The 25,666-nt window shown below is 36.3% G+C and overlaps 1 protein-coding gene across 1 annotated transcript; it reads left to right on the top strand.

Moving 5' to 3' along the window:
* The first annotated feature begins 13,943 nt into the window (after positions 1 to 13,943).
* On the top strand, positions 13,944 to 15,545 carry LOC125652441 (ganglioside GM2 activator-like). Its single transcript, XM_048881638.2, has 4 exons — positions 13,944 to 14,190; positions 14,599 to 14,803; positions 14,953 to 15,154; positions 15,286 to 15,545. Exons 1-4 carry the CDS (start codon positions 14,106 to 14,108, stop codon positions 15,418 to 15,420), a joined length of 627 nt encoding a protein of 208 aa, XP_048737595.2. The 5' UTR covers positions 13,944 to 14,105; the 3' UTR covers positions 15,421 to 15,545.
* The last annotated feature ends 10,121 nt before the right edge of the window (positions 15,546 to 25,666 follow it).

Raw genomic sequence — 25,666 nt, 5'->3', positions numbered from 1 at the left:
TGATCAGTCATTCAAAAACTTACTTTGTTAAACACCACTGATTCCACGCACACATACTCTGAAGTTGAAATAAAAAATATGCTAGAGTTCCTCATTGACAATATCTTCGTGGTCTTTGGTGATCAAGTTTTCCAACAGTCTGTTGGAATTCCCATGGGCACGAATTATGCTCCTTTGTTAGCTGACCTGTTTCTATATTCATATGAAGCAGAATTTATTCAAAAACTTCTACGAGTGAAGTAAAAACCTCTTGCTGTGGCATTCAATTCGACATTTAGATATATCGACGATGTTTTGTCTATTAACAATAATAATTTTCATTCATATGCCGATTCGATATATCCCTGTGAGCTCGCAATAAAGGACACCACAGAGTCGTCCACTTCTACTTCATACTTAGATATTTTATTGAAAGTAGACATTAACGGCAAACTGACAACTCAACTGTATGACAAACGGGATGATTTCAGCTTCTCTATCGTCAATTTCCCGTATTTATGTAGCAATATTGCATTATCACCTGCATATGGCGTTTATATCTCTCAACTGATTCGATACACAAGAGATTGTTCTGCGTATACTCAGTTTTTAAATCGAGGCAAGCTACTGACAAACAAGTTGATGGTACAGGGGTTTCAACAGTCTCGATGGAAGTCAGCATTTCGCTAATTCTATGGTCGTTATAACGATCTAGTTCGTCAATACAACCCATCATTGGATCAAATGCTGTCTGATGTGTTTCATACCGGTTGTTAGGCCGTTCTTGGCACACTGCGGATAACTCAGTTTACCTGAACAGATTATAGGGCTCACGGCGGGTGTGACCGGTCAACAGGGGATGCTTACTCCTCCTAGGCACCTGATCCCACCTCTGGTGTGTCTAGGGATCCGTGTTTGCCCAACTAACTACTTTGTATTGCTTATAGGAGTTATGAGATTGTTCGTTATCATCGCCTTTCATGGATTGGCTCTAAAAAAAAAAATCTGCTGAAGTTTTCGACCATGCAAGACAGAAACTGGATTGGGGATCTACTATCTTTACTAGGTGTAAATTTTTCAGTTGTTCTTGATGAAATTTCTTATCTAAATTGTAATTTACAAATTCCAAAACTTATCCAGCAATGGAAAAGACGTGTTTTTTCTCTCATATCTACGTATGTAAGATACATATATTCTATGAAAGAAAGGTATGAAAGATATATAGAATATCACACTCTAATGTTGATCTCGGACCTGGGATTGGCCCCGAGAGTTGATCTCGGCCCGAGCCCGTAGGGCGAGGGCCGAGATCACTCGAGGGGCAATCCCAGGTCCGAGATCAACATTAGAGTGTGATATTGTTTATATCATATACCTAAAACACAACAAGTTGATAAACATTTTTTTTTAAATTGGGGGTGGGGGGGGTGTCATTGACCCAAACATAAATACATGGTATACTGTACAACGATATTTGACTATTTCATTCCTTCAGAGAGTTTACTTTAATGGTTACGTTTCCAGTACTATTGACATTGTGAAACATGCTAAAGTCTGGGTTTTGTAGCTTTATTCCATTGCTGATTTTTATTTATTTTTTCCGATTTACCAAACTCGCCCGTTTTCAATATTTCATATAATTTGTAAGAGTTGTAGAACTTTGTTTACGTGGCGTCATCGTATGAACGGGAATGTTTACAGATCTGATGCTGCTATTTCTTTGCTTAAGGAATGTTACCTTATACTGAAGTAAGTCTTTTTTTTTTTACCGTTTCCCATCTGTTTAGCATCTATAAGTCGTTGAAATACGTCGGAAGATAATGGTTCTACTTTTCTCGTTTTATTGCCAAGTCCTCGGGATTTTAGATTTCAGAAATCGTTTTAAAACAGTTTTCTACATCAAAATTGCTGTAAATTAACATTTTATCTCCATTAGGACCGGGGATTTCTGAAAATGCTTCAGTATCACCCTCCATAATCCTCCTACTGTTTTCTGTCACCTAGAACGTTGATTGTTTTGAAATGAAGTTAAACGTGTTATTGTTCTAAATAAACAATTGTTACTTGGGTTACCCCCCTTTGCTTAGATACTCGCTACAATTTAGCGCTGTTTTCAAAAACGTTTTTATTTAATTTTTCTGCTTAAATTAAATTTTGTCGTGGAAGAAAGTATTATATATGAAAAAAATTGTGTCTAACATCATTTTTTCGTGTAGTTATGTTAGATTTCAAAAGATTAAAGAAGAAATAGCCATTTGAAATTTGAGGGCGAGACAGCCCCTTGACAACGGGCCGAGACAGAGATATCTCGGCCCTTAGGGCGAGACAGCCCTACCTACTTGCAGCTGTCTCACCCTAGCCAAGATAGGTGTATCAGGGCTGATACACTACTAGGTATATGATATATTTCTGTCTTTCATATCACGTGACGTTTATCTTTCATATCCCATGACGTAATAATCAATACACAACTAGCCTGTAACTTACATCAATTGACGAACACTACCGTCCAGAAAGCTCTTGTACAAAAAATGACAGATTGTAATGTGATTGTCCCTGATAATCTCCAGGTGTATCTGAAAAGACACAAAAATACACATTCCTTGAACAACTACCGCACACTTAACAACAGTCACAAATTCCTCATATATATCGAAAATGTTATTGAATACATCTATGTCATCCGGTGCATTATGCCAGTTCACAGAAACCCAGCCCACACGCTCTACTAGTTCTAGGCCTACCTCCACATTCATTCTGCCAACGTCTTCTGTCCCTATATGTGTCTCAGGTGACACAATAGCCCCCAATATCCGTGAGACTCGACTCGATCTTGCACGTGTGGAAAACGAAAGTCTATCCATGCCCATATCCACCAACAAAAACCACTTGGAATCTCTCTTCATACACTCGTCATGCTTCTTTAAAAAGAAAGCGTGCAATTGTGGATTCAGATTCTGATTAGGTCTGTCAAAATGTTTCGCGCTGATGGACTGTAGACTGACGTCACGTATCACCCTGATTATTGATTTATTGTGTACTTATTCAAAGAGGAATAACTCTAATACAATTCACTTATACACTCGTCGGCCGATTTTTGTCAGCAACGTCGTTGCTAAAATGAAGGTCGTAGAATTCGATTCTGGTGTTATTTTTAATGTACAGCGAAAAATTAATTAATTGGAAAATTCTCAAAATGGCGTCGCTAGGCACAAGGAAAACGGAAAACTCTAGAAATATGAGAGAGAAAAACACTCTTTTATGAGTTGCCATGAAATATTAAGGTGATTCCAACCTCGTGGTTGTAAAAAGGCGGTAAAATCCTTGGCAAAGCCTCAGGTTTCACAGCTTTTTTGCAACCGTCGGGTGGAATCACCTTATACCGAGCGAAGCTCGGACGGGCCGAAGGCCCGTCCGCGAAGCAAGGTTCTAAAGGTAACACGTATGTAAAAGAAAAAAGTCAAAATCAGCAAAAGAAAAAGAGATAATCTCTATATACGTTCACTGAAATTTTCGTGATCCATATGGGCGCCGCCATTTATTTTTTCATTATGGCGGCGCCCATATGGATCACGAAAATTGATCCATATATTAATTCAACAGTTATTCGTGTTTTATTTTGAATGCCAATAATAGAAAACTCTGACGTGCAATTCGTAATTTAAACACTCAGTTTGTTCAAAGTGAATAGTATAATTATCATTGTAACAGGTTTTAGCAAATAAATACATATAAAACCGTAATACGACTAAATAGATGAACGAGTTCATGAGTTTCTTTGAATAAGAATATACGATAAAATTACGGTTACTTTTTTACAATTTTGAATTCATTGGTTAATTTTATTTAGTTTTAACGGACTTTTTCATTGCATACGCATTGTATTATTGTTGTTTATAATTGTTTGCTTTGAAAACGAGAAAAAAGTCGAGGCTAAATGTGACGTCACGATGCACTGTTTACGTCGCCTTGCGTTTTATTTCCCGCGTTCAATGAATAGGCGGATCCCGTAAAACTGTTGTCCCCATATAAACCCCTTTAATACTGAGATGTTACTGGGTGTTTAGCGCAAGGAAAATTTCAATCAAAATATATATTTTTAAATGAATCATAATCTACCGTACTTAACGGAATTATGATTACCACTTGCGACTCTCCAATGACAATTACATTCTTCGCTCGGTCCAACGGTCACACCGTATACATATTATTTCATGGCTACTAATAAGAGAATCTTATAATCCCCTATAGGTAGAGTGACTGTTGCAAAAACATTGATTTCATCAAAACTTTTCTTTACCAAACCCCAAGTAAAATGTTAACATACATAACATGTTAACAGATTGATTGATTGAATATTGTTTAACGTCCCACTCGAGAATATTTCACTCATTTGGAGACGTCACCACTGTCGGTGAAGGGCTGCAAAATTTTGGCTTATGCTTGGTGCTTATGGCCATTGAGCAGGGAGGGATCTTTATCGTGCCACAACTGCTGTTAACGGATGAATTAATTAGATTTATTTGGGGATCAAAGTATAATAAAGTAAAGAGATTTGTAGTTACCCAGAAATATACAGCAGGGGGTCTAAACATGGTTATATAAACACCTTTTTGATAGAGGGCGAAGCCCTCTCACGGCCCGAAGGGCCGTGAGAGCGGAGCTCTCCCTATAGGTAACACGTATATACATGTTTAAAAGGAAAATATAGGAAAATAATGAAAAATTAAACCATACCTATGGAACTTGAAAAGTTTGGTACCAATGGCGTCGATTCGAATATTAGCGCGTGGACATGTATTCCTCCATTTTGAATCTCGTCTACCCTAGTTCACGTCGTTCTGAGATGTTACATAAAATCCGTAAAAACCTGTAAATCTTATTTTCTTAATCATATATAATCACTCCACCATTAACACCATGTTTGTTGTTGTGGTTCAGACGCTATGTTTGTAAATTTGCTAAAATACGACGCTGAATATGACGTCACAATGTACTGTTTACATCAGTTGCGTTATATTTCCCGCGTTCAATATATAGGCGGATCAAATCCTGCTAACTTCGGATTGTTTTTGTTCTGTTTTGGATATAGATACTAATGCCAAATTTTTTTTGCTTCGCCCTCAAACACGGTCACGCCGTAAAACATATTATCTTTGAAATGTTCTTGGATTAAGAGACTTGTCAATGGTGGACAGGTTTGGATAAATATTATTGAGAGTATCTATGGTTGTGATGTTGTAATATATCTGTTTTATTTTGTTAGAACTGGCAAAGACTGCAACAAATACTTTTTGGAAGGATGTACTGGAATCGTGGCTATCTGTAATTTCTAAATTTATGGATCCAGTGTACATGGCCATAATTAAAAAATCCTTGTTATTCCTATATGGTTTAACACAAGAATTAAAGTTGATAGAGGGCCGAAGGGCCGTGAGAGCGGAGCTCTCCCTATAGGTAACACGTATATACATGTTTAAAAGGAAAATATAGGAAAATAATGAAAAATTAAACCATACCTATGGAACTTGAAAAGTTTGGTACCAATGGCGTCGATTCGAATATTAGAGCGTGGACATGTATTCCTCCATTTTGAATCTCGTTGTTCATTGTTCATTGTTCATGGTCTAATCATAAGGAAAGCCATTAAGGTCATAATTACATTACTACATATCTAAATAGAGAAATATGGAAGACCATTATATAATCCAATAAAAGTTTATGTTTTGCAACTTACATATTTTATTTACACTAAAAATAAAATAAATTTGGTTCCTAGTAGGATAAGCCTGTGCATAACGAGTGAAGTGGTCTGTAACTACCAATATATTTTGTTGTCCTCCCTTTGATTGTTCCAGAGATAGAAAATCAATGCAGATTAATTCTAATGGCTGGGTAGAAGTAATACTTTACATCGAAATTTAATGTATCCTATTGGATTTATTTCAGAACGCCCAATACCTGTTCCAAGACCTAGAGCGAGACATTCCATATCAACACCAGTGACTCCACGTCTTAAACCTCAAGGTGACAGAGATGAGGACAATATCAGTACAATTTCTGATGACAGCAGGATTTTGGTTATGGAATCTGAGAGCAATATTTCAACCAATATTGAAAACAATGATATCCAGGAACCAATCCATGAAGAAGGAAGCGCTTCCGAACAACTGGATGAGTCCGAAGAGAGGGATTCAGAAGCAAATGAGGTGATGGAGGATTTTGGTGATGATGCTGATGCTACAGATGAGGATGAGACAGTACCTATTCTCCCTAGAAGATCATCTAGAGTTAGGCAAGCACCAAATTGGATGTCTTCAGGTGATTTCATTACCAAGTCAAACATATCTGATAAAATGAAGTGGCAAGAAAAATCAGACTTTATATTGAATTTCTTGAAAACAACTTCAAATGCATCAATTTCACCAGAAACTACAGATTTTGTTGTGAAACATGTTTTAAATTTCTGAAGTGACTTTATTTCTGATTGAACTGTATATATTGCAGATATTTGAGTTTTGATTTCAGTGCACCAATTTTAATCAAATTTGAATTTGCATGCATTTATGCTTGCAGTGTGGTCTTGATTGTATCATGACTTATACTTTATAAAGATATTCTTTATTTCAGCAAAGATGAAGATCACTTAATTCAATATATATGCTGAATAAAATGTGTTGGTATATCAGCAACATTGAATTTGTTTATTTTCTTGCAACGGACTCCTTGAATGACATGGAAGTCATTTTCGTACAAGGGGGAGTTTGTAGTAGGGTGAATTAATATCAATAATTTATTTTATTTTTAGTGTAAATAAAATATGTAAGTTGCAAAACATAAACTTTTATTGGATTATATAATGGTCTTCCATATTTCTCTATTTAGATATGTAGTAATGTAATTATGACCTTAATGGCTTTCCTTATGATTAAACCATGCATGCAGTTGTTGTTCATGGTCTATTTAATTCCTTTTGGTTGGCTAAGCTTAGTGTCAAAGGTTATATGTCATGGGTTTTGTGAGTTCTGTTGGATATTTAGATAGTCAGTTGTATTCACTAGCAGAGTGTTGAAGGGTGGTTTTCTTTGCATATCTTTTGACATCTTTTTTCTGACTTGAGGTAAGAAAATGAATCTTAACATATTTATTGGTGTGAATGTGTTAATGAATGAAAGAAATGAAATTATGTACTTTATTTCATATTTAACAAAGGAGTAAAATAGAATTAATATTTTATACAGGTTCCTTGAAAATCAGTTATCTTCCTAATTTTTGATATTTTGGCTCTGGTACCATATATCTGGTAAGATCATTGTTTTGTATGTATTTCTGTGATGTCTAACTTGTATTTGTCATATAATTTCTTTTGTGTGTGTTCGATGTGTACTTTACCATTTAGTTTGCATAAATGTCATAAATGATAAGATTTATTATATTTAAATGCATTATGGGTAAAGAGCCTCATTTTGAGATTTAAATGTTATTTTATAATTTTTCTTAAACTTTACACAAAATAATGGACGAATAATTTTGTGTTCATTGTATTGAAATTATTTCCCTAGTATTTGTATATTTTATGTGGTGTGTGATTGTGTATGCTTATAATTGTTTATTATGTTTCAGAGCTGCTATTTACATGTCAGAAATAGATTTAATTCTTCAATAAACTCATAACCTGTCACGGATGGTCTGTGTGGTCATTAGAACCGGTTTGCAACCCCGTAACATCTACCCTAGTTCAGGTCGTTCTGAGATGTTACACATAAAATCCGTAAAAGCATGTAAATCTTATTTTCTTGATCATATCTATAATCACTCCACGAGTAACGCCATGTTTTTTGTTGTGGTTCAAACGCTTTGTTTGTAAACTTGCTAAATAACGACGCTGAATATGACGTCACAATGTACTGTTTACATCAATTTGCGTTATATTTCCCGCGTTCAATATATAGGTGGATCAAATGTCCAAAAATTAGGATGCTTTGATACAGCTCCGTCCGCGTGCTAACTTCGGGTTGTTTTTGTCCTGTTTTGGATATAGATACTAATGTCAAAACTTTTTTGCTTCGCCCTCAAACACGGTCACGCCGTAAAACATATTAAAAAAGAGTTGGTTTATCAAATCTTGGCAGGAAAAAGGTGTTAAAATTGTTGTCTGTTTACCCTTTATATAAAAGGTCGGACGGGTAGTTTATAGCGAGCCAGCGCGGAGCGCTGGCTCGTACTGCGAGCTCTAACGACTAGAGCGCGGGAAATAATCCGAGCTAAATCTCAACCTTTAACAAGAATTTTTTTTTTGACGCCAGTCCCAGAAATCCCTCGTACAAAATGGCGGATGGTTCGATTCGTAAAATAATAATCAAAAAAAAAAATCTTTGAAGTATTACATACCTTTCTGATTTAAAAGGAAAGGATGATAATCATATTCTTCCCCCTTTCTTTTTCTTTTTAAAATATTGTCTAAAGAAATATAAACAGTCACGTCACAACTACCAGGCTACGTCACAACACGCTCGTTGCATTTCCCGCTAAACTGGTTCTTATATTGGCGAGAAGAGCAAGACAGTAATCCTACGTATTGACAGTGAACCTGATCAGTTTTCCTTGTTTTCAATATAAATTTTTTGAAAATGTATTAGATATGCTACGCTCGCCCCAACGGTCACACCGTAATCATATTATTTAAACACTTCTCCGGTGTATACGCACTGTGGTATTTCTAGCAGATGTTTTACGTCAGAGAGGGCGAAGACCTCTCACTGCCTGAAGGGCCGTGAGAGCGGAGCTCTCCATATAGGTGACACGTATATACATGTTTAAAAGGAATATATAGGAAAATAATGAAAAATTAAACCATACCTATGGAACTTGAAAATTTTGGTCCCAATGGCGTCGATTCGAATACTATCGCGTGGACATGTATTTCTCCATTTTGAATCTCGTATACCACAAGTTCACGTAGTTCTGAGATGTTGCATAAAATCCGTAAAAGCATGTAAATCTTATTTTCTTAATCATATAGGCCCTAAAATCACTCCTGGACTCCAGTAACGCAAAATTTGTAACTTGTGTCCTCCTATTAGGTTTATGAATTTGCTAAACACCGACGCTGAATATGACGTCACAATGCACTGTTTACATCAGTTGCATAGAGTTTCCCGCGTTCAATGAGTAGGGGATCAAAAATGTCTAAAGTTAGAATACTTTGATTGAGCTTTGTCCTCACACGTTAGGTGCTACCTTCGGGATATTTTTTGTCCTGATATGGATCTACATACTAATGCTAATATTTTTTGCTTCGCCCTCAAACACGGTCACGCCGTAAAGTATATTATCAAGATATCAAGAAGTTCATTTATACACCTTTGCAAAGGTATATTATAGGATTAAACATTCTTTTTGAAGAATTTATCAATGTGTAAACTCTGGACATTTTACTCACAAACTGAATAAAAATGCGAAGCACTTTTATGTTAAGTTTGTGAGTAAAATGTCCTGAGTTTACACATCGATAAATTCTTCAAAAAGAATGTTTGATTCTTATAATTCCAATTCGTTCCCTGCATTATCATCTTCAATAATTTGAATACTTTCCCTGCACTATGTTGTTTGTTTTCAAGCGCGTATGTATACATAGCGTTTTTGGATTTATTGATGTGTAAATTCTCGTTTAGATTTATCTTAGCCCAATCAAAACAATTGTAATAAATAACATTGGAATTATGATGTCATAATATATATACATGTATATAGGGTTCGACACTCTTCAGAATTTGGACTCGCCATTCGGGCAACCTAGGTACTAATCTCAGGTTGTCCAAATGGGTCTCAGGTTGCCCAAACAAAAAGTACTTCAAATGTATTATTACTTTTTTTAATCTATTGCATTTCTATTTCAAACAGAATCTCAATAACTCTCTCCTTGCAAATATATCATTTTCTCTCTCTCTCAACCATCTTCTTATTATCACTCATTCTCTCCAAAACTTCCCATGCTCTCTTCACTACATTCTGACAAACATTCACCTTTTTCGCAACTTCATTCACACTATATTTCAAATGGACATTTTATGGATGTGTATCATTTAGATTTTAAAGGCCTTAATGGACCCAAAATAATAAAATTTAAAAAAAGTTTTCATTTTCAGATTTTTCACTTTGTTTCAACTAAAATTCCAACCTATTAAATGTATACACTTGTCCTTGTCTTGTGTCTGGAATAGGTAGCTTATATATTTCGTTTTACGAACAATAACTTAAAGTCCGAGCGATGTTGAACTCTGAATAAAGTCGAAGATAACGCGGGCAGCAAGAACAAAGTATTTTCTCATCTTCATAAATGAGCAAGGGACGCCACTGGGTGAACGATGTCTTAAACGGCCCTTTTTAAGGTATATATATATGTATACATACATACACCTTTGCGAAGGTGTATAAATGAACTTCTTGATATCTATATATATTGAAAATCAGAACGACAAATTCCATAAAAAACAATCATTTACTGCTAGCGCTTTCTCCATATCAACATTGTTCATCAGGCAGTTCAAATATGTATACAAAAATTGTTTAGCAACGTCTTTATTATGACGTCAATTAAACGAGTCCTTTTTGCTTCGCACTTTTATTCGGTTTGTGAGTAAAATGTCCAAAGTTTACACATCGATAAATTCTTCTGAATGTTTAATCCTATACTAATAATGAGTCCTTTATGACGTCATAATAACGCTGACCGGTAGCGTTTGGTGATTGTCTATAATTCCCACATATTTTGTAAAAAATATTATGCTAAATTGCAATTCAATTGTTCAAATAATTATTTTCTATTAAGGCTTGGATTAAAAAGTTTAATAAAATAGTCCTCTTTGGCTTTGCGAGTTATTTCATTTTCAGTCCACATTTTAAAGAACTTCCCGTTCTTTAAATTTATCTGTTATATACCAATATTGGTTTTATGCCTTTTAAAAAAAGCAGAGAATACCTGGCTGATTATTTCATACATAATTATATGCATATTGTTTTAGTGTATCAAAAGGTACTGAAAAAAGTTTGTTTATCAAATCTTGGTATGAAAAAGGTGCGAAAATGATTTCAACCTTAATTGTTAAATCACCTTCTTATTACATTTGAAGTTCATTTACTTGCTGCTGAGTACTTTTCATGTTTAGATATGGTTGATGCATTCCACATGTTTTAGTATTAATGCCAGTTGTCAAGTTTTCCTAAGTGAATAAACTATCTGTTTCGGGATTGGATAAGTCAGCATCGTTTCTTTGGTTTTGATTGGCTTAAGTTAATGAATAGAATTCAGGTTATAAGGCCATGTCTGATCAGTTTCACTCACTTGGTTAGGCTCGGGCCTCAGTTACCTCTTCTCTTATTCTGGGTAAATAGACCTCAAGGTTTTAAAGCTCTGAATAATTCTAGCATGAAATGAGCATGATTTTTGTGGGAGTTAGGGACTGCTAAAAACCTCAAGGTTAAGTAGGGGGTTGGTTTTGGTTGTTTTTTTGTTTTTGTTTTTTTTTTGGTTGGTTTTTTTTTTTTGATTTTTTTTTTTAAAACTACATTTGGTGCCGTGACCAGCCACTGGAACTAACAGGTGAAAATGCCTGCCAGGGGATTAAGATCCTGTGTTGATGTCTTCAAGTGTGAAGACATTTAAGGAAGGAGGAATGTAGCGGTCAGCCGCGTTCGATCACCGGTGGCCAGATAGCTCAGTTGGTAGAGCACCTGACTAGAGATTCAGGGGGGCCGGTTCGAATCCCGATCTGGTCCATTGTATTTTCTCCCTTCCTGTTACAAATGCATATAATTATAAAATTCAATAATTGGTTTCCAAATGTATTTACGATTTTATTTAAGATTTCGGACCTATCAATTAAAATTTCACATCAAATATACGCTACCTATTTCTTCATACTTTAATAAAGTTCTCTATGTTTGCCGTATCTGGGTCGCTTATTTTACAAAACATCAACTCCTGACTTTAAAAACTGCTATTTTGAGAAGCACACTAAAAGCCCCAAATACATAAAACTTTTAAACGGGGAAAATGGGTAAAAAATAATCAAAATGAAATACTGTAAAAGAAACAAATACAAAAAATCAAGAAAGCCAAATAGTAATGTTAAATTTCCTTCTCTAGGTGCAATATCCCAAGAATAATGTTTTGATCAATTATAAGGTATTTGGGATTTTACGTATATCGGGTACTATTTAGTGCTTTCATTAAAATGGCAGATCTTGTCAACAGTTGATGTTGTGTACACGAAGAACATTATTAAGTATGAAGAAGTAAGTAGAGAATGACTGATGTGAAATTTTAATTGACAGGTCCGAAATCTTCCACACTAGTCTGAATTTCACTGCTGTCATAGGCGAGAAATCACCCGGTGACCTGGACCGGTGAATGTCCTAGTAAATTGATTATTTAGGCCTATGCTCGGTGCTTATGGCCTTTGAGCAGGGAGGGATCTTTATTGTGTCACGCTTGCTGTGACACGGGACCTCGATTTTTGCGGTCTCATCTGAAGGACCACCCATTTAGTCGCCTCTTACAACAAGCAAGGTGTACTGAGGACCTATTCTAACCCGGATCTTCACGGGAGAAATAAGCAGGTGAAATCGAGAGATCGATGACGTAAATCTCTGTTATTCTAAGAACCCGTGACTTGAAATTTGGCATGCAAGTAGTTAAAACATTAATATATACAGGGAAACCGGCAAATTACGCATACTGCACCTAGTTTCTAATTTTTTAGTCATTTGAGGCGAGTGGGTTGTTCTTTTTATCTGGGTCAGAGTTAGACCCCTTTCTATATTTATGGTATCACAGAATTCGGGCCCAAACGGGCTTGGTCCCTGTGGTGCGAACAAGTAAATCTGAAACCATTACATAACAGATTTACTTCAGAATCACTTATACAACAGATATAAAGGAGTACAATAATAAAAATTAGCACCTTACTATTGGTGGATTGCACGTGTTGGTAAGATGGTTCCTCAGATAATTGTTACAAATGTCAGTATTCAAATATTTAGTGTCCCTTATGGCTTCATCGAGCCAACCACAACCCGCTCCCCCCCAGTATGCTCTGTTATCTATACCGCACTTGTCGATTCTTAGTCATTAGATGTGCATGCACATACTGATTATGAAATATACATTCCCTATATGGATAGGTAGGTAGGGAAATGTTTCATTTCGGGATATAAAATGTAGACATTTGTGTCTTTCAATGAGAAATCGTTTTTACAAAGTTTTCAGACAGAGCGTGTACAAAAATGAGCACACACAAAAAAAACCATGTAGACTAAGTCAGGGAAATTGTCATATTTCGAATGTAATATTAAATGTAAAATAACGTCAGAAAAATTTGTCATATTTCGAATGTAATATTAAATGTAAAATAACGTCAAAAAAAAAAAATATTTCGAATGTAATATTAAATGTAAAACTAACGTCAGGGGAAAAAATGTCATATTTCAAAGTATAAAAAAATTACTTTCCTTGAAAGAAACGTACAATAGTATGAAAGGGGGATTTAACACGAAAACGTTAGTTACTTCATCAAGGCCCGATATAGCTTGGTTGTTTGGTGCGGGTTTTTTTTTTTTCAAATCAGAATATGCCTTGAACTCTGCGTGACACTTTCGGTACATATTACCTGATCTTCGTCTCAAAAAACAAAATACGGAATTTGGTCGTCGATAACCTTGTCGTTTTGGGTTTTATCACACAGCCATATTCTGGACTTTGATCCGCGTACCTTAAAGGATAACCGATCAAATATTAAAAATCATGAAAATTATTGTCATATAGTGTTAAGTTTACTTTGACGATTTTTATTGCAAATTCACACACTTGTTAAACTAAACAAACATCATCTAAGACCAGTGGCACAGGGACTAGGAAAGAGGGTTTTTTATTTGAATTCCCCAGAGTTCCCTACAGTGCCCCCTTTGGTGCATACAAATGTTTCCTCACTGTTCCCTTGCATGTTTCTTCCTTCCAAAGTACAAAGTTCTGTGGGATTTTTTCCCCACTTCTTTACTCTGTACGAGGTATATAAAGAACGAGTAATTGGTGAATCTGTACCATTTCTCGCAGAATCAATCTCAAGATGTGTCTTTGGCGCTGTGTTGTTGTCCTTCTTGGTGCGTGGCTCGTAGATGCCGAGTACACCACGTTTTTGTGGTCAAGCTGTAGTAAGTCAGAAATATTGTGCATTTCTTCTTCTTCTTTTAAATCACTTTTTATTTATTTTATCAATAATGTCAGAAATGTTGAAATAGTTTATTAGTGGTATTGAATATGATTTTTGATTACGTGAATTTGAATTACAAAGGGATAAATTTATCTGCTCAAATTGAAACGATGTCAGTCGTGGAAGCATTTGCTTAGACTATCATCAGTGTATTCGTGTTGATATACCTATATTGTGCAGCGTGCAGATTATTATCCAGTAGTACAGTAATGATGGTCTCTGCACAGAACTATTTATGATCTGCGGTGTCGAGTTTTCTTTCTGTGCTATATACGAGCGAATCATAATTCTAGCGAATATGCTTTAACATTGTTTAAACAAGTGGTTTACACGTTTTCTTTACATACAGCTACCGACGCAGTTCACCAAGCACTGAAGGTTTACAATGTCGATGCCACTCCTATGCCAGTCTTGACCCCCGGACCGCTTCATATCTCCTTCTCAGCTGCAGTTCTAAAGCAAATAGAACCAGGAGCACAAATACATTTCGATGTCGTGCGGCATACCCTGTTGAGAGATGTTCATATTCCATGTGTTGCCGGTCTAGGAAGCTGGTAGGTGACAACTTTCGCATATTGTATGCATTTTGTATTTACACTATTTTGGGGAAAGACATTAAAGAATCGATCGGATGATTCCTCCAGTGTCAAATAACACCTCCAACAGGCTCTTTACACCTTTTCTTATCTGTAATTTTGTGTAGCACTCTGGATGCGTGCTCCATAGTTGACAACTTGATCAATGGAACGCGACAAGGACAACAGGACTTGGGGAGACAGATCAAGAAAATGTTCGAATCGGTGGGGGTCTTCACGCAGTGTCCAGTGACGGTCCAGAATATCACCATATCTGATTTTATCATCAATATTAACCAACTAGACCCTGCATTAAACCTCATCGGCGATGTAAGCAGTGAATTAATTAGTGTTTAGTATACGTAATCTTAATTTATTGAAGTGATTAATAGGCTGATAAAAAAATATACGGAAAGGTTTGAAGGATATTTTAGTGGGGTTTTTTTTTTTTTATTCTGTAGGGAGACTACACCGTAAAAGCAACAGTTTTACAACCTAGCACAGGGACACAGTTGGGCTGCTTTCAATTCAATGCCACATTAAAAAGAAAATCAACTGGAGGCTGGCTTCTAGGACGAAGGCGCCGGAGTAACTAGATACATGACTCATCTATGTGCATTTTTTTTACTTTGAAATATTGTACGTGGTATTGGTTAATTTTGATGTACTGATTTTGCATGCTAAAATAGAAATAAATGATACCAGAAAAATGAATACTAGATTACCATTAGTTGTGTTGTAAATATTTTTGCATCATGGGTGAAACTATCATAAATGTTTACGTTTCTGATGTGGGGTTTTTTCATAATGCACAAAGTATTTCTACTAGATCGTTTCTCTTGGGCATACATACCCACATCTACTTCTACTTGTAGAATTGTGTAAATGCGTTTAACGAGATTTGAACGAGACGTCACACACTGATAGCGAGTAGCACCTCGCTCTCTGTGTGAATGTCCCTCTGAACACGCCGCTTCACTTCGTATTGACTTGAAATGAATTAACCAGTATATATACCATGTAAGAACAGTACATGTGAACATTATTCATACTTTATTTTCATATCTTCAAAATGCTAAGATTTACATTTCTGATGACACCCTCTGATATTCTTGAGTGAAAATCCATTTGTTGAAGTGACCTGTACGAACAATTCCAGGATAAGAAATAATGAACTGTGTAAAGATAACGATCAGCTAGATATAACCACTCTGTCCTTGTAGATTGCTGTTCGTCACATACTGTACAATATTTTCTCATTCACATACTTTTAAAGTATGTCTTACGACGTGACCGTGTTTGAGGGCAAAGCTAAAAATATTGGTAATACACTGTAGTATTTATATCCTACAGAGGATAAAAACAAATTCCGATGTTATCCGGACGTGTACGAGCAGCTGTCAAAGCATCTTGTTACACGACTTTGGACATCTGATCAACCTATTCATGGAACGAAGGAAATATAACACAATTAATGTAAAAAGTGCATTTTGACGTCGTATATAGCATCGGCGTTTAGCAAATTGCAAACTTAGGAGACCTGGTACAATCGAGGAGTGATTATATATATATATATATATATATATATATATATATATATGATTGAGAAAATGTGGGTTTCATGCTTTTATGGATTTTATGAAACATCTCAGAACGACGTGAACTTGGGCAGACGAGGTTCAAAATGGCGAAATACATATCCTCGCGCTTGCATTCGAATCTACGCCATTTTAAACAACATTTTCAAGTTATACATGTATGGTTTAATTTTTAATTACATTTCTATATTTACCTTTTAAACATGTATGTACGTGTTAGCTATAAGGAGAGCTCCGAAGAAGAATGAGATGGCTTGGTCACGTAATGAGAATGCCCCAGAACAGGATTCCCAAAGTAGCTCTACACTGGACACCACCTGGAAAGAGGAAAAGAGGCAGACCACGTACCACCTGGAGGAAAATCGTAACATCAGAACTTGAGGAAATGGGCTACTCATGGGGACAGGCACAGTATATTGCCAAGGACAGAGCTAGATGGAGACAACTTGTTGAAGCCTTATGTCCCACCGGGGACGAAGAGGATAAGTAAGTAATTAGGAGAGCTCCGAAGGGCCGTGAGAGAGCTTCGCCCTTTAAGATATTACATAGCTGCAGAATTATAGCTCTGAGTAAATATTGGGACAGATCAAAGAGCTACAGGTCCACCCCTTATAAAAACCTTCCATTTACGGTGCACAAGAAATGCGCACGGTTGATGCCTCTCCTTCCTATAAAGTGAAGGGTCGCGACTGCGACATTGTCTCACTTTCGTTCAAAGGCATGTGTGCGAGGGGGAGTCCATGCCGCTATTTACAAGTTCAAAATCTGGTAAAATCATGCACTGCTACTTATGGTGTTTCTAATACTTGGATCCTGGTCTTAAAGAACCCCAGAGTCGTGGCCATGATGTATTTTGTGGCAGCGGGTTGATTTCTTGAAGATGGTGATACGACAGAATGGGGTCCTGTATCGGTGTTGGTGTTCCTTTGTGGCTGCTCCTGTTTGGTTGAATTGGAAGGCAGTTCCATGGCAACAAGGGAATGGATGACCCGGTACATCATGGTAGCCTTTGCTCGGACTCCTTGTTGGTGTAAGGTCTCCCACTCTAGCCTGTCAATCTTTGCTTGTGACACTGCTGGTGTTGTTGTAGTTGTTTGTGACGAACCTATCTGCTCTCCTTTGCACCGCTTCTATTTCCTCGATATTCTTCTTAGTGTGAGGGTCCCAAACATTGGATGCATATTCCAACTTGGGTCTGACCACCGTCTTGTTGCATTTGTCCTTCGTGTTGGTTGAACAAGATGAGAGATTTCTCCGTAAGAATACATTGGTGTTGTTTGCTTTCCTACAAACACTATCAATCACTGGTATTAAACTGATGATAGTAACGATCGTTACTATCATCCCAAGATGGCGGAAGGAAATGCCGGAAAGACCACGTTTACTTATTATATCTATTTGTATTGTTTATTTGCGAATGTTATGTAGGTAAGAAATATCATACACTAGCAACAATTACGATCAGGTGTTATTTTATCTTTTACACGGCTCATATGAACAGAAAAGTCGTCGTTGAAAAAACAGGGAAGAGGATCGTAACGGAAATGAATGATGATAGTAACGTAAGAACTTTTGTTACTATCATCCTCCCTGTTTTTTTCATCAACGTTTCATTTCATACTGACAGGTATACACACTCTGTCCTCGTAGAATGCTGCGAAATATTCACCATATACTGTACAGTTTCCTCATTTACATAATATCAAAACATTACACATCCAAAATGCAACACTAAGCGCTCTTGTCGAAAAAATATATATAAGAATGCAAAGATCAAAAATCAAAGTAAGCAAAAATGCAAAAAAAGGTTATTACATGCATTCCTCGTTCGATTTTTTTTTTCATCATTATTATCATCAATATTTTTGGACGGCAAAAAACGAAAGTATTTTCACAAAGAACCAACTCAGTGCCGCATACCATGCAGAACCCACAAAATCGAGAGAAAAATTGCAGCTTGCAAATTTAAGAATGGAATCCCATGATAGTTTCTTGTAGGAATCCATTCATAGGTTATTGGAAGTTCTAAATTCTGATTTTCTTCTCAGAATTTCATTTTCAAAAGGAGACAAAATCCTCAAGAGATTTTCTTCTGAACGATTGGAGAAATATTCAAAATCATGCGTGATTATTTATATAATAGCAGATTCAAAATCAGCGTTTGTGTCCATTGGTTTTTAGCTCACCTGAGCTGAAAGCTCAAGTGAGCTTTTCTGATCACCCGTACTCCGGCGTCCGTCCGTCCGTCTGTCCGTCTGTAAACTTTTCACATTTTCAACTTCTTCTCAACAACCACTGGGCCAATTTCAACCAAAGTTGGCACAAAACATCCTTAGGTAAAGGGAATTCTAAATTGTTAAAATAAAGTGCCAGGCCACCTTCCAAGGGGAGATAATCAAGAAAAGGTAAAAATAGGGTAGGGTCATTAAAAAATCTTCTTCTCAAGAACCACTGGGCCAGAAAATATGAAATTTATAGATAAGCTTTATTAGGTAGGGTAGATTCTAAATTGTTAAAATCATGGCCCCCGGGGGTCGGATGGGGCCACAATAGGGGGTCAAAGTTGTTTTTGTTTTTTGGTTTTTTTTTTGGTTTTTTTTGTTTTTGTTTTTTTTTTCCTTTTTTTTTTTGATATAGTGCAGATTCAAGTTCGTTAAAATCATGGACCCCGGGGATTGAATGGGGCCTCAAGGGGGGCATCAAAGTTTTACATACAAATTTATAGGAATAATCTTTTAAAATCTTCTTCTCAAGAACCACTGAACCAGAAAAGCTGAGATTTATATGAAAGCTTCCTGATATAGTGCAGATTATAAATTGCTAAGATCATGGCCCCCGGGGGTCGGATGGGGCCACAATAGGGGGTCAAACTTTTACATACAAATATATAGAAAAAATCTTTAAAAATCTTCTTCCCAGAACCACTAAGTCAGAAAAGCTGAGATTTATATGAAAGCTTTCTGATATATAGTACAGATTCTAAATTGTTAAAATCCTGGCCCCTGGGGGTCAGATGGGGCCACAATAGGGGATCAAAGTTTTACATACAAATATATATGAAAAATCTTTAAAAATCTTCTTCTCAAGAACCACTAAGCCAGAAAAGCTAATATTTACATGAAAGCTTTCTGACATAGTGCAGATTCAAGTTTGTTCAAATCATGGCCCCTGGGGTAGGATGGGGCTACAAGGGGGGATCAAAGTTTTTCATACAAATATATAGGGACATTCTTTTAGAATCTTCTTCTCAAGAACCACTGAGTCTGAAAAGCTGATATTCACATGAACAGCTTCCTAACATAGAGCAGAGCTAAGTTTGTTCAAATCATGGCCCCCTGTTGTAGGATGGGGCCACAATAGGGGATCAAAGTTTTACATACAAATATATAGGAATTTTTTTTAAAAAATCTTCTTCTCAAGAACCACTGAGCCAGAAAAGCTGATATTTACATGAAAGCTTTCTGATATAGTGCAGATTTAAGTTTGTTCAAATCATGGCCCCTGGGGGTAGGATGGGGCCACAAGGGGGGATCAAAGTTTTACATACAAATATATAGGAAAAATCTTCAAATATCTTCTTCTGGTGAACCATTGGGCCAAAGAAGTTCACATTTACAAGAAAAAATTCTGACATAGTGTAGATTCAAGTTTGCGAAAACTATGGCCTCCAGGGGTAGATTGGGGCCATGATAAGGACTACGGTTTTACATGCAAATATATATAGAAAGTCTTCTGATATGGACCAAGGTGACTCAGGTGAGCGATGTGGCCCATGGGCCTCTTGTTATATTCCATATACCGGTACACATGTAAATACATGTACAACAACCGAGGCACTGTGATATATATACTGACCTTGTTTATGTTAAATTCAATACATTATACACCTTAATAAGATATCGGTTAGTTTGATAGTTTTAGATTATGTAAATTAGTAATTGTTGCAGCCCAGCTGAATAATGAATGATCAGCTAACATAGTTCTACATGTGAAGTATTAATGATAGCGTCTTTTGTAAAGAATGTAAGAATAACGATTTCGTTATTTCTAGCATTGTTTTATCACAACTTCAACAACGGAAATTGTATTCGCACTCGTCACGGCCCTTCGTCCAAATAAATCAAGATACACCGCGAAATAAATATACAATAACTATTACTTGTGACGTCACAATACTAGCCATCGTCATAGACGATATTCTATTGTGATGTCACTACCAGTCGTCGTAAACCACCATTGTGACATTAGTCGACTTCATGCAGCCGGTGAGTATTTCATGTAAATGTGTATCAGAGTTTGTTTATTTGTTTTATGTCCCTTCGAGAAAGAATTCACTCATATTGAGACGCCACCAATTGTAGGTTTCAAAGTACCACACATCTAGACCTATGCTTAGTGTCCAATAGGCAGTAACTTAACAGTGAGGGTTCTACAATATGTCAGCGACTGTCGTGACACGAGACCTCCGTTTTTACGGTCATATCCACAGAGGCTAAGCCCGTTTTGGGCCCGAACTCTGTGATACCATAAATAGCCCGTTTTGGGCCCGAACTCTGTGATACCATAAATATGTATGGTATCACAGAGTTCGGACCCAAAACGGGCTTACCCCTGTGGTCATATCCGAAAGCCCCGCGACCCTCACTTCTATGGCAAAGGACCAATAATTAGCTATTTTAAGTAGTATGTTTTATGCCGCCATGGCATGAGCGGGGCCCCAACTGACGACCTATCGGTCACGAAGCGAATACTCTTTGTGTATCATTGAGCATATCTATTATGTTGTGATATCATTATTCCAGTAATCAGATGAGTCTACTCTTGACTTCAATTTTCTTTTTTGCATATTATAAATGTAATATAACTTTTGTTATACCTTGACAGGTCTTTTCTTTGTTCGTATAATCTCCACCATCGTCGTCCTAAAATTAGTTTTCTTAAAAAGTTTATTCATTCCTTTAAGTCTCCTTTTTAAATGACAAAACAACAGACAAAAATTGGGTGAGAATGAAACATACCATTTATCAAACGCATCGAAAGACGAAAATAAAGGCTTACAAACAAAGGAGGAAATCAGCAAACATAAAGCATTGTCATGTCATTACACAAGATTTCAAAACATCTGTGATCCTGATTTACCCATAAACAATTACCACAAATAATGATACTCCTGACTAGCTCAAACAGGGGAAATCAGCAGATATAAAACATTTTGTCACATTATTTAAGTATTATCAAAATATTTGAGAATATTCAAGGTTATCTGACTTTTCAAAAAGAAATTTCTTTGAACGTCTCTTCTTATATTGGGCGGTCGATATCAGAAGTATGTGCTTTACTCCTAGTATTTCCCACGGAAAGCTAAATATTTATCATAAAATCATGAGATGATACGATCTTTGACAAATGAAATCGGTCCAGAACATGCACAGTATTGAAAATAACGCTCCTCAGTTGTAAAGCTACGCGAATAATTATGTTTATCATTATTAGAGTTAGAGGTAGTGGGATCGAGCACTATTTGTTACTCGGCCGTGTAAAAATCAGAAACGACTGTTCCGTCGCCAAACACTCGGCATGTAGAAGCGAGAGTAGCGGGTCTTTCAATTTTGAAAAATACATAAATTTAAAAACTCGAGACAATCGGGTTATTCTCACTAAATTCAGAATTGGTAATCATTGTCCACGGATAGAAACAGGCAGATATGAAATTTTTTTTAACAACTATGGTAAATATGAAATTCTTCCTAGATGTGACAGTGTCTGTCAACACTGTATCTCAAGTTCAACAGAGGATGAATTACATTTTCTCCTCGAATGTCCACTATATATAACAATCTTTGAATAAAATATTTAAAACCTTTCCTAGAGGAGAATTTTTGAATAAGATATTTGAAACCTTTCCAAACTTAGTAATACTTAACAATGCTAATCTGTTTACATGGATTATGTCCATAAATTGAAAGAGTTTGTGTTCAAACAGTTTGTATATATAATATGCACTTATATACAATAAATATGTTCAAATCCAAAAGAATTGACAATACTACAAAAGTCGGGTTCAAACCATTTTATGTTGGGGTATACCTTAAACATTCTCTGGGATTTTTGTTTCCTAGCGCATCTTACAAACAATTAACGTGTTTAACAGTTTTCAAATAACCGAATAACACGAAAAGGCGTGCGTTAATTCAATTATCATCGTGATCTTTATATGCACATGCATATACACGTGATCTAACTTGAATGTATTGTAATTTTAGATGTCTCTAATATTCACCATGCTTGTTGGACAAAGACAGATTGATTTACATTATGCTTTTCCTATTAAAACAAGGGGTCCATGGGCCACATCACTCACCTGAGTCACCTTGGCTCATATTTAAAGATTTTCCCTATATATTCGCATGTAAAACTTTGATCACTATTGTGGCCCCAACCTAATCCTGGGGGGCCATGATTTTTTCAAAATTGAATCTGGACTATATCAGGAAGCTTTCGTGTGAATGTTAACTTTTCTGGCCCAGTGGTTCTTCAGAAGAAGATTTTTAATGATTTTCCCTCTATATTTGTATGCAACCAAAATGCAACACTAAGCGCTCTTGTCGAAAAAATATATATAAGAATGCAAAGATCGAAAATCAAAGTAAGCAAAAATGCAAAAAAGGTTATTACATGCATTCCTCGTTCGATTTTTTTTTTCATCATTATTATCATCAATATTTTTGGACGGCAAAAAACGAAACAATTTTCACAAAGAACCAACTCAGTGCCGCATACCATGCAGAACCCACAAAATCGAGAGAAAAATTGCAGCTTGCAAATCTAAGAATGGAATCCCATGATAGTTTCTTGTAGGAATCCATTCATAGGTTATTGGAAGTTCTAAATTTTGATTTTCTTCTAAGAATTTCATTTTCAAAAGGAGACAAAATCCTTAAGAGATTTTCTTCTGAACGATTGGAGAAATATTCAAATTCCTGCATGATTATGTTGAAATTCTATACAGGGCTTCCACTGTTGTTATACACATGTACAAACTAGGAGGGGTGTTCATACCTGTATACAAACTGAAAATTTCAATTACATGTATCACGAAAGACAATACTATAATTAGTCCGTCCTGTAATTAGTGACTTTCTAATTGACAAATGCTAATATATAGTTAGCGAGAAACACAACTGGTGACGCAGGATTCCCCCATGGGCATGTTCAATTTCACTTCATTCTCATATTGCACAAAACAACATAGAGAAGATATACATATATACACAATGCTAAACAAAATACATCATATTGGAGAAAATCTACTCTGTTCATCTTTTCTTTTAAATACGTACGGGTACGATGTACTTGTATCTTAAAGTTAGGGGCATCTATGATATTGTGATATAGGCCTAGTCAAGTAATTATTGAACTTAGTGTGTGCATATCATACACATAATTATATGTGTGTGTAATATACAGTGTATGGTGGGAAGAGTTGTGTCCAGTCCCACACCGTGGCATCAGTCCCACGCCGTGGCATCAGTCCCACGCCGTGGCATCAGTCCCACACCGTGGCATCACTGCACATGTAGGCCCCTTTGCTTGTAGGAGAAACTTGTGAACTAAAAAACGATACATTCTTTCTAATTTGGGTTACAAACAATTCAAATTTTACGACGAAATTTAGGAATGTGCTTGAAACAAAACTCGCGAGTGATTGCGAATTACCTGATTCTTATTTAAATCTACAATTTGTAAAAAAATATCAAAGGCAAACATAGGACATGTCAATATTAAGAATAGATGTAGGCCTAGTGTTTTGTTTTTTTGTTTTTTTTTAACGTGGCAATTGAAGCATGGATCTGTGATTTGTATGATACAGATTAAAAATCAGCGTTTGTGTCCATTGCTTTTTATATTCCATATACCGGTACACATGTAAATACATGTACAACAACCGAGGCACTGTAATATATACTGATCTTGTTTATGTTAAATTCAATACATTAGTTTTAGATTATGTAAATTAGTCATTGTTGCAGCCCAGCTGAATAATGAATGATCAGCTAATATAGTTCTACATGTGAAGTATTAATATAAAGAATGTAAGAATAACGATTTCGTTATTTCAAGCAGCGTAAATATTTTAAAAATTGTTTTTAAATCATTACTTCAACAATGGAATATTATGACGTCACAATACTAACCATCGTCATGGACGATTTTCTATTGTGATGTCACTACCAGTCGTCGTAAACCACCATTGTGACATTAGTCGACTTCATGCAGCCGGTGAGTATTTCATGTCAATGTGTATCAGAGCTTGTTTATTTGTTTTATGTCCCTTCGAGAAAGAATTCACTCATATTGAGACGCCCCCAATTGTAGGTTTCAAAGTACCACACATCTAGACCTATGTTTAGTGCCCAATAGGCAGTACTTAGCTTAGCAGTGAGGGTTCTATAATATGTCAGCGACTGTCGCGACACGAGACCTCCGTTTTTACGGTCATATCCACAGAGGCTAAGCCCGTTTTGGGCCCGTACTCTGTGATACCATAAATAGCCCGTTTTGGGCCCGAACTCTGTGATACCATAAATATGTATGGTATCACAGAGTTCGGGCCCAAAACGGGCTTAGCCCCTGTGGTCATATCCGAAAGCCCCGCGACCCTCACTTCTAAATGCTGAGCGTTTGGCAAAGGACCAATAATTAGCTATTTTAAGTAGTATGTTTTATGCCGCCATGGCACGAGCGGGGCCCCAACTGACGACCTATCGGTCACGAAGCGAATACTCTTTGTGTATCATTGAGCATATCTATTATGTTGTGATATCATTATTCCAGTAATCAGATGAGTCTACTCTTGACTTTAGTTTTCTTTTTTGCATATTATAAATGTAATATAACTTTTGTTATACCTTGACAGGTCTTTTCCTTGCTCGTATAATCTCCACCATCGTCGTCCTAAAATTAGTTTTCTTGAAAAGTTTATTCATTCCTTTGAGTCTCCTTTTTTAATGACAAAACAACAGACAAAAATTGGGTGAGAATGAAACATACCATTTATCAAACGCATCGAAAGACGAAAATAAAGGCTTACAAACAAAGGAGGAAATCAGCAAACATATAACATTGTCATGTCATTACACGAGATTTCAAAACATCCGTGATCCCGACTTCCCCATAAACAATTACCACAAATAATGATACTCCTGACTAGCTTAAACAGGGGAAGTCAGCAGATATAAAACAT

Source organism: Ostrea edulis, chromosome 5, assembly GCF_947568905.1.
Source record: "Ostrea edulis chromosome 5, xbOstEdul1.1, whole genome shotgun sequence".
NCBI classification, from domain to species: domain Eukaryota; kingdom Metazoa; phylum Mollusca; class Bivalvia; order Ostreida; family Ostreidae; genus Ostrea; species Ostrea edulis.
Note: the sequence above shows the minus strand (reverse complement) of the source record. Positions and strands in the feature narration are given on the sequence as shown.

What these genes read in the sequence shown, in the direction of transcription:
- LOC125652441 (XM_048881638.2), top strand. Translation starts at nt 14,106, where the DNA reads ATGTGTCTTTGGCGCTGTGTTGTTGTCCTTCTTGGTGCGTGGCTCGTA. An exon ending in GTTTTTGTGGTCAAGCTGTA is followed by an intron (nt 14,191 to 14,598) that starts GTAAGTCAGAAA and finishes CTTTACATACAG; the next exon opens with CTACCGACGCAGTTCACCAA. An exon ending in CATTAAACCTCATCGGCGAT is followed by an intron (nt 15,155 to 15,285) that starts GTAAGCAGTGAA and finishes TTTATTCTGTAG; the next exon opens with GGAGACTACACCGTAAAAGC.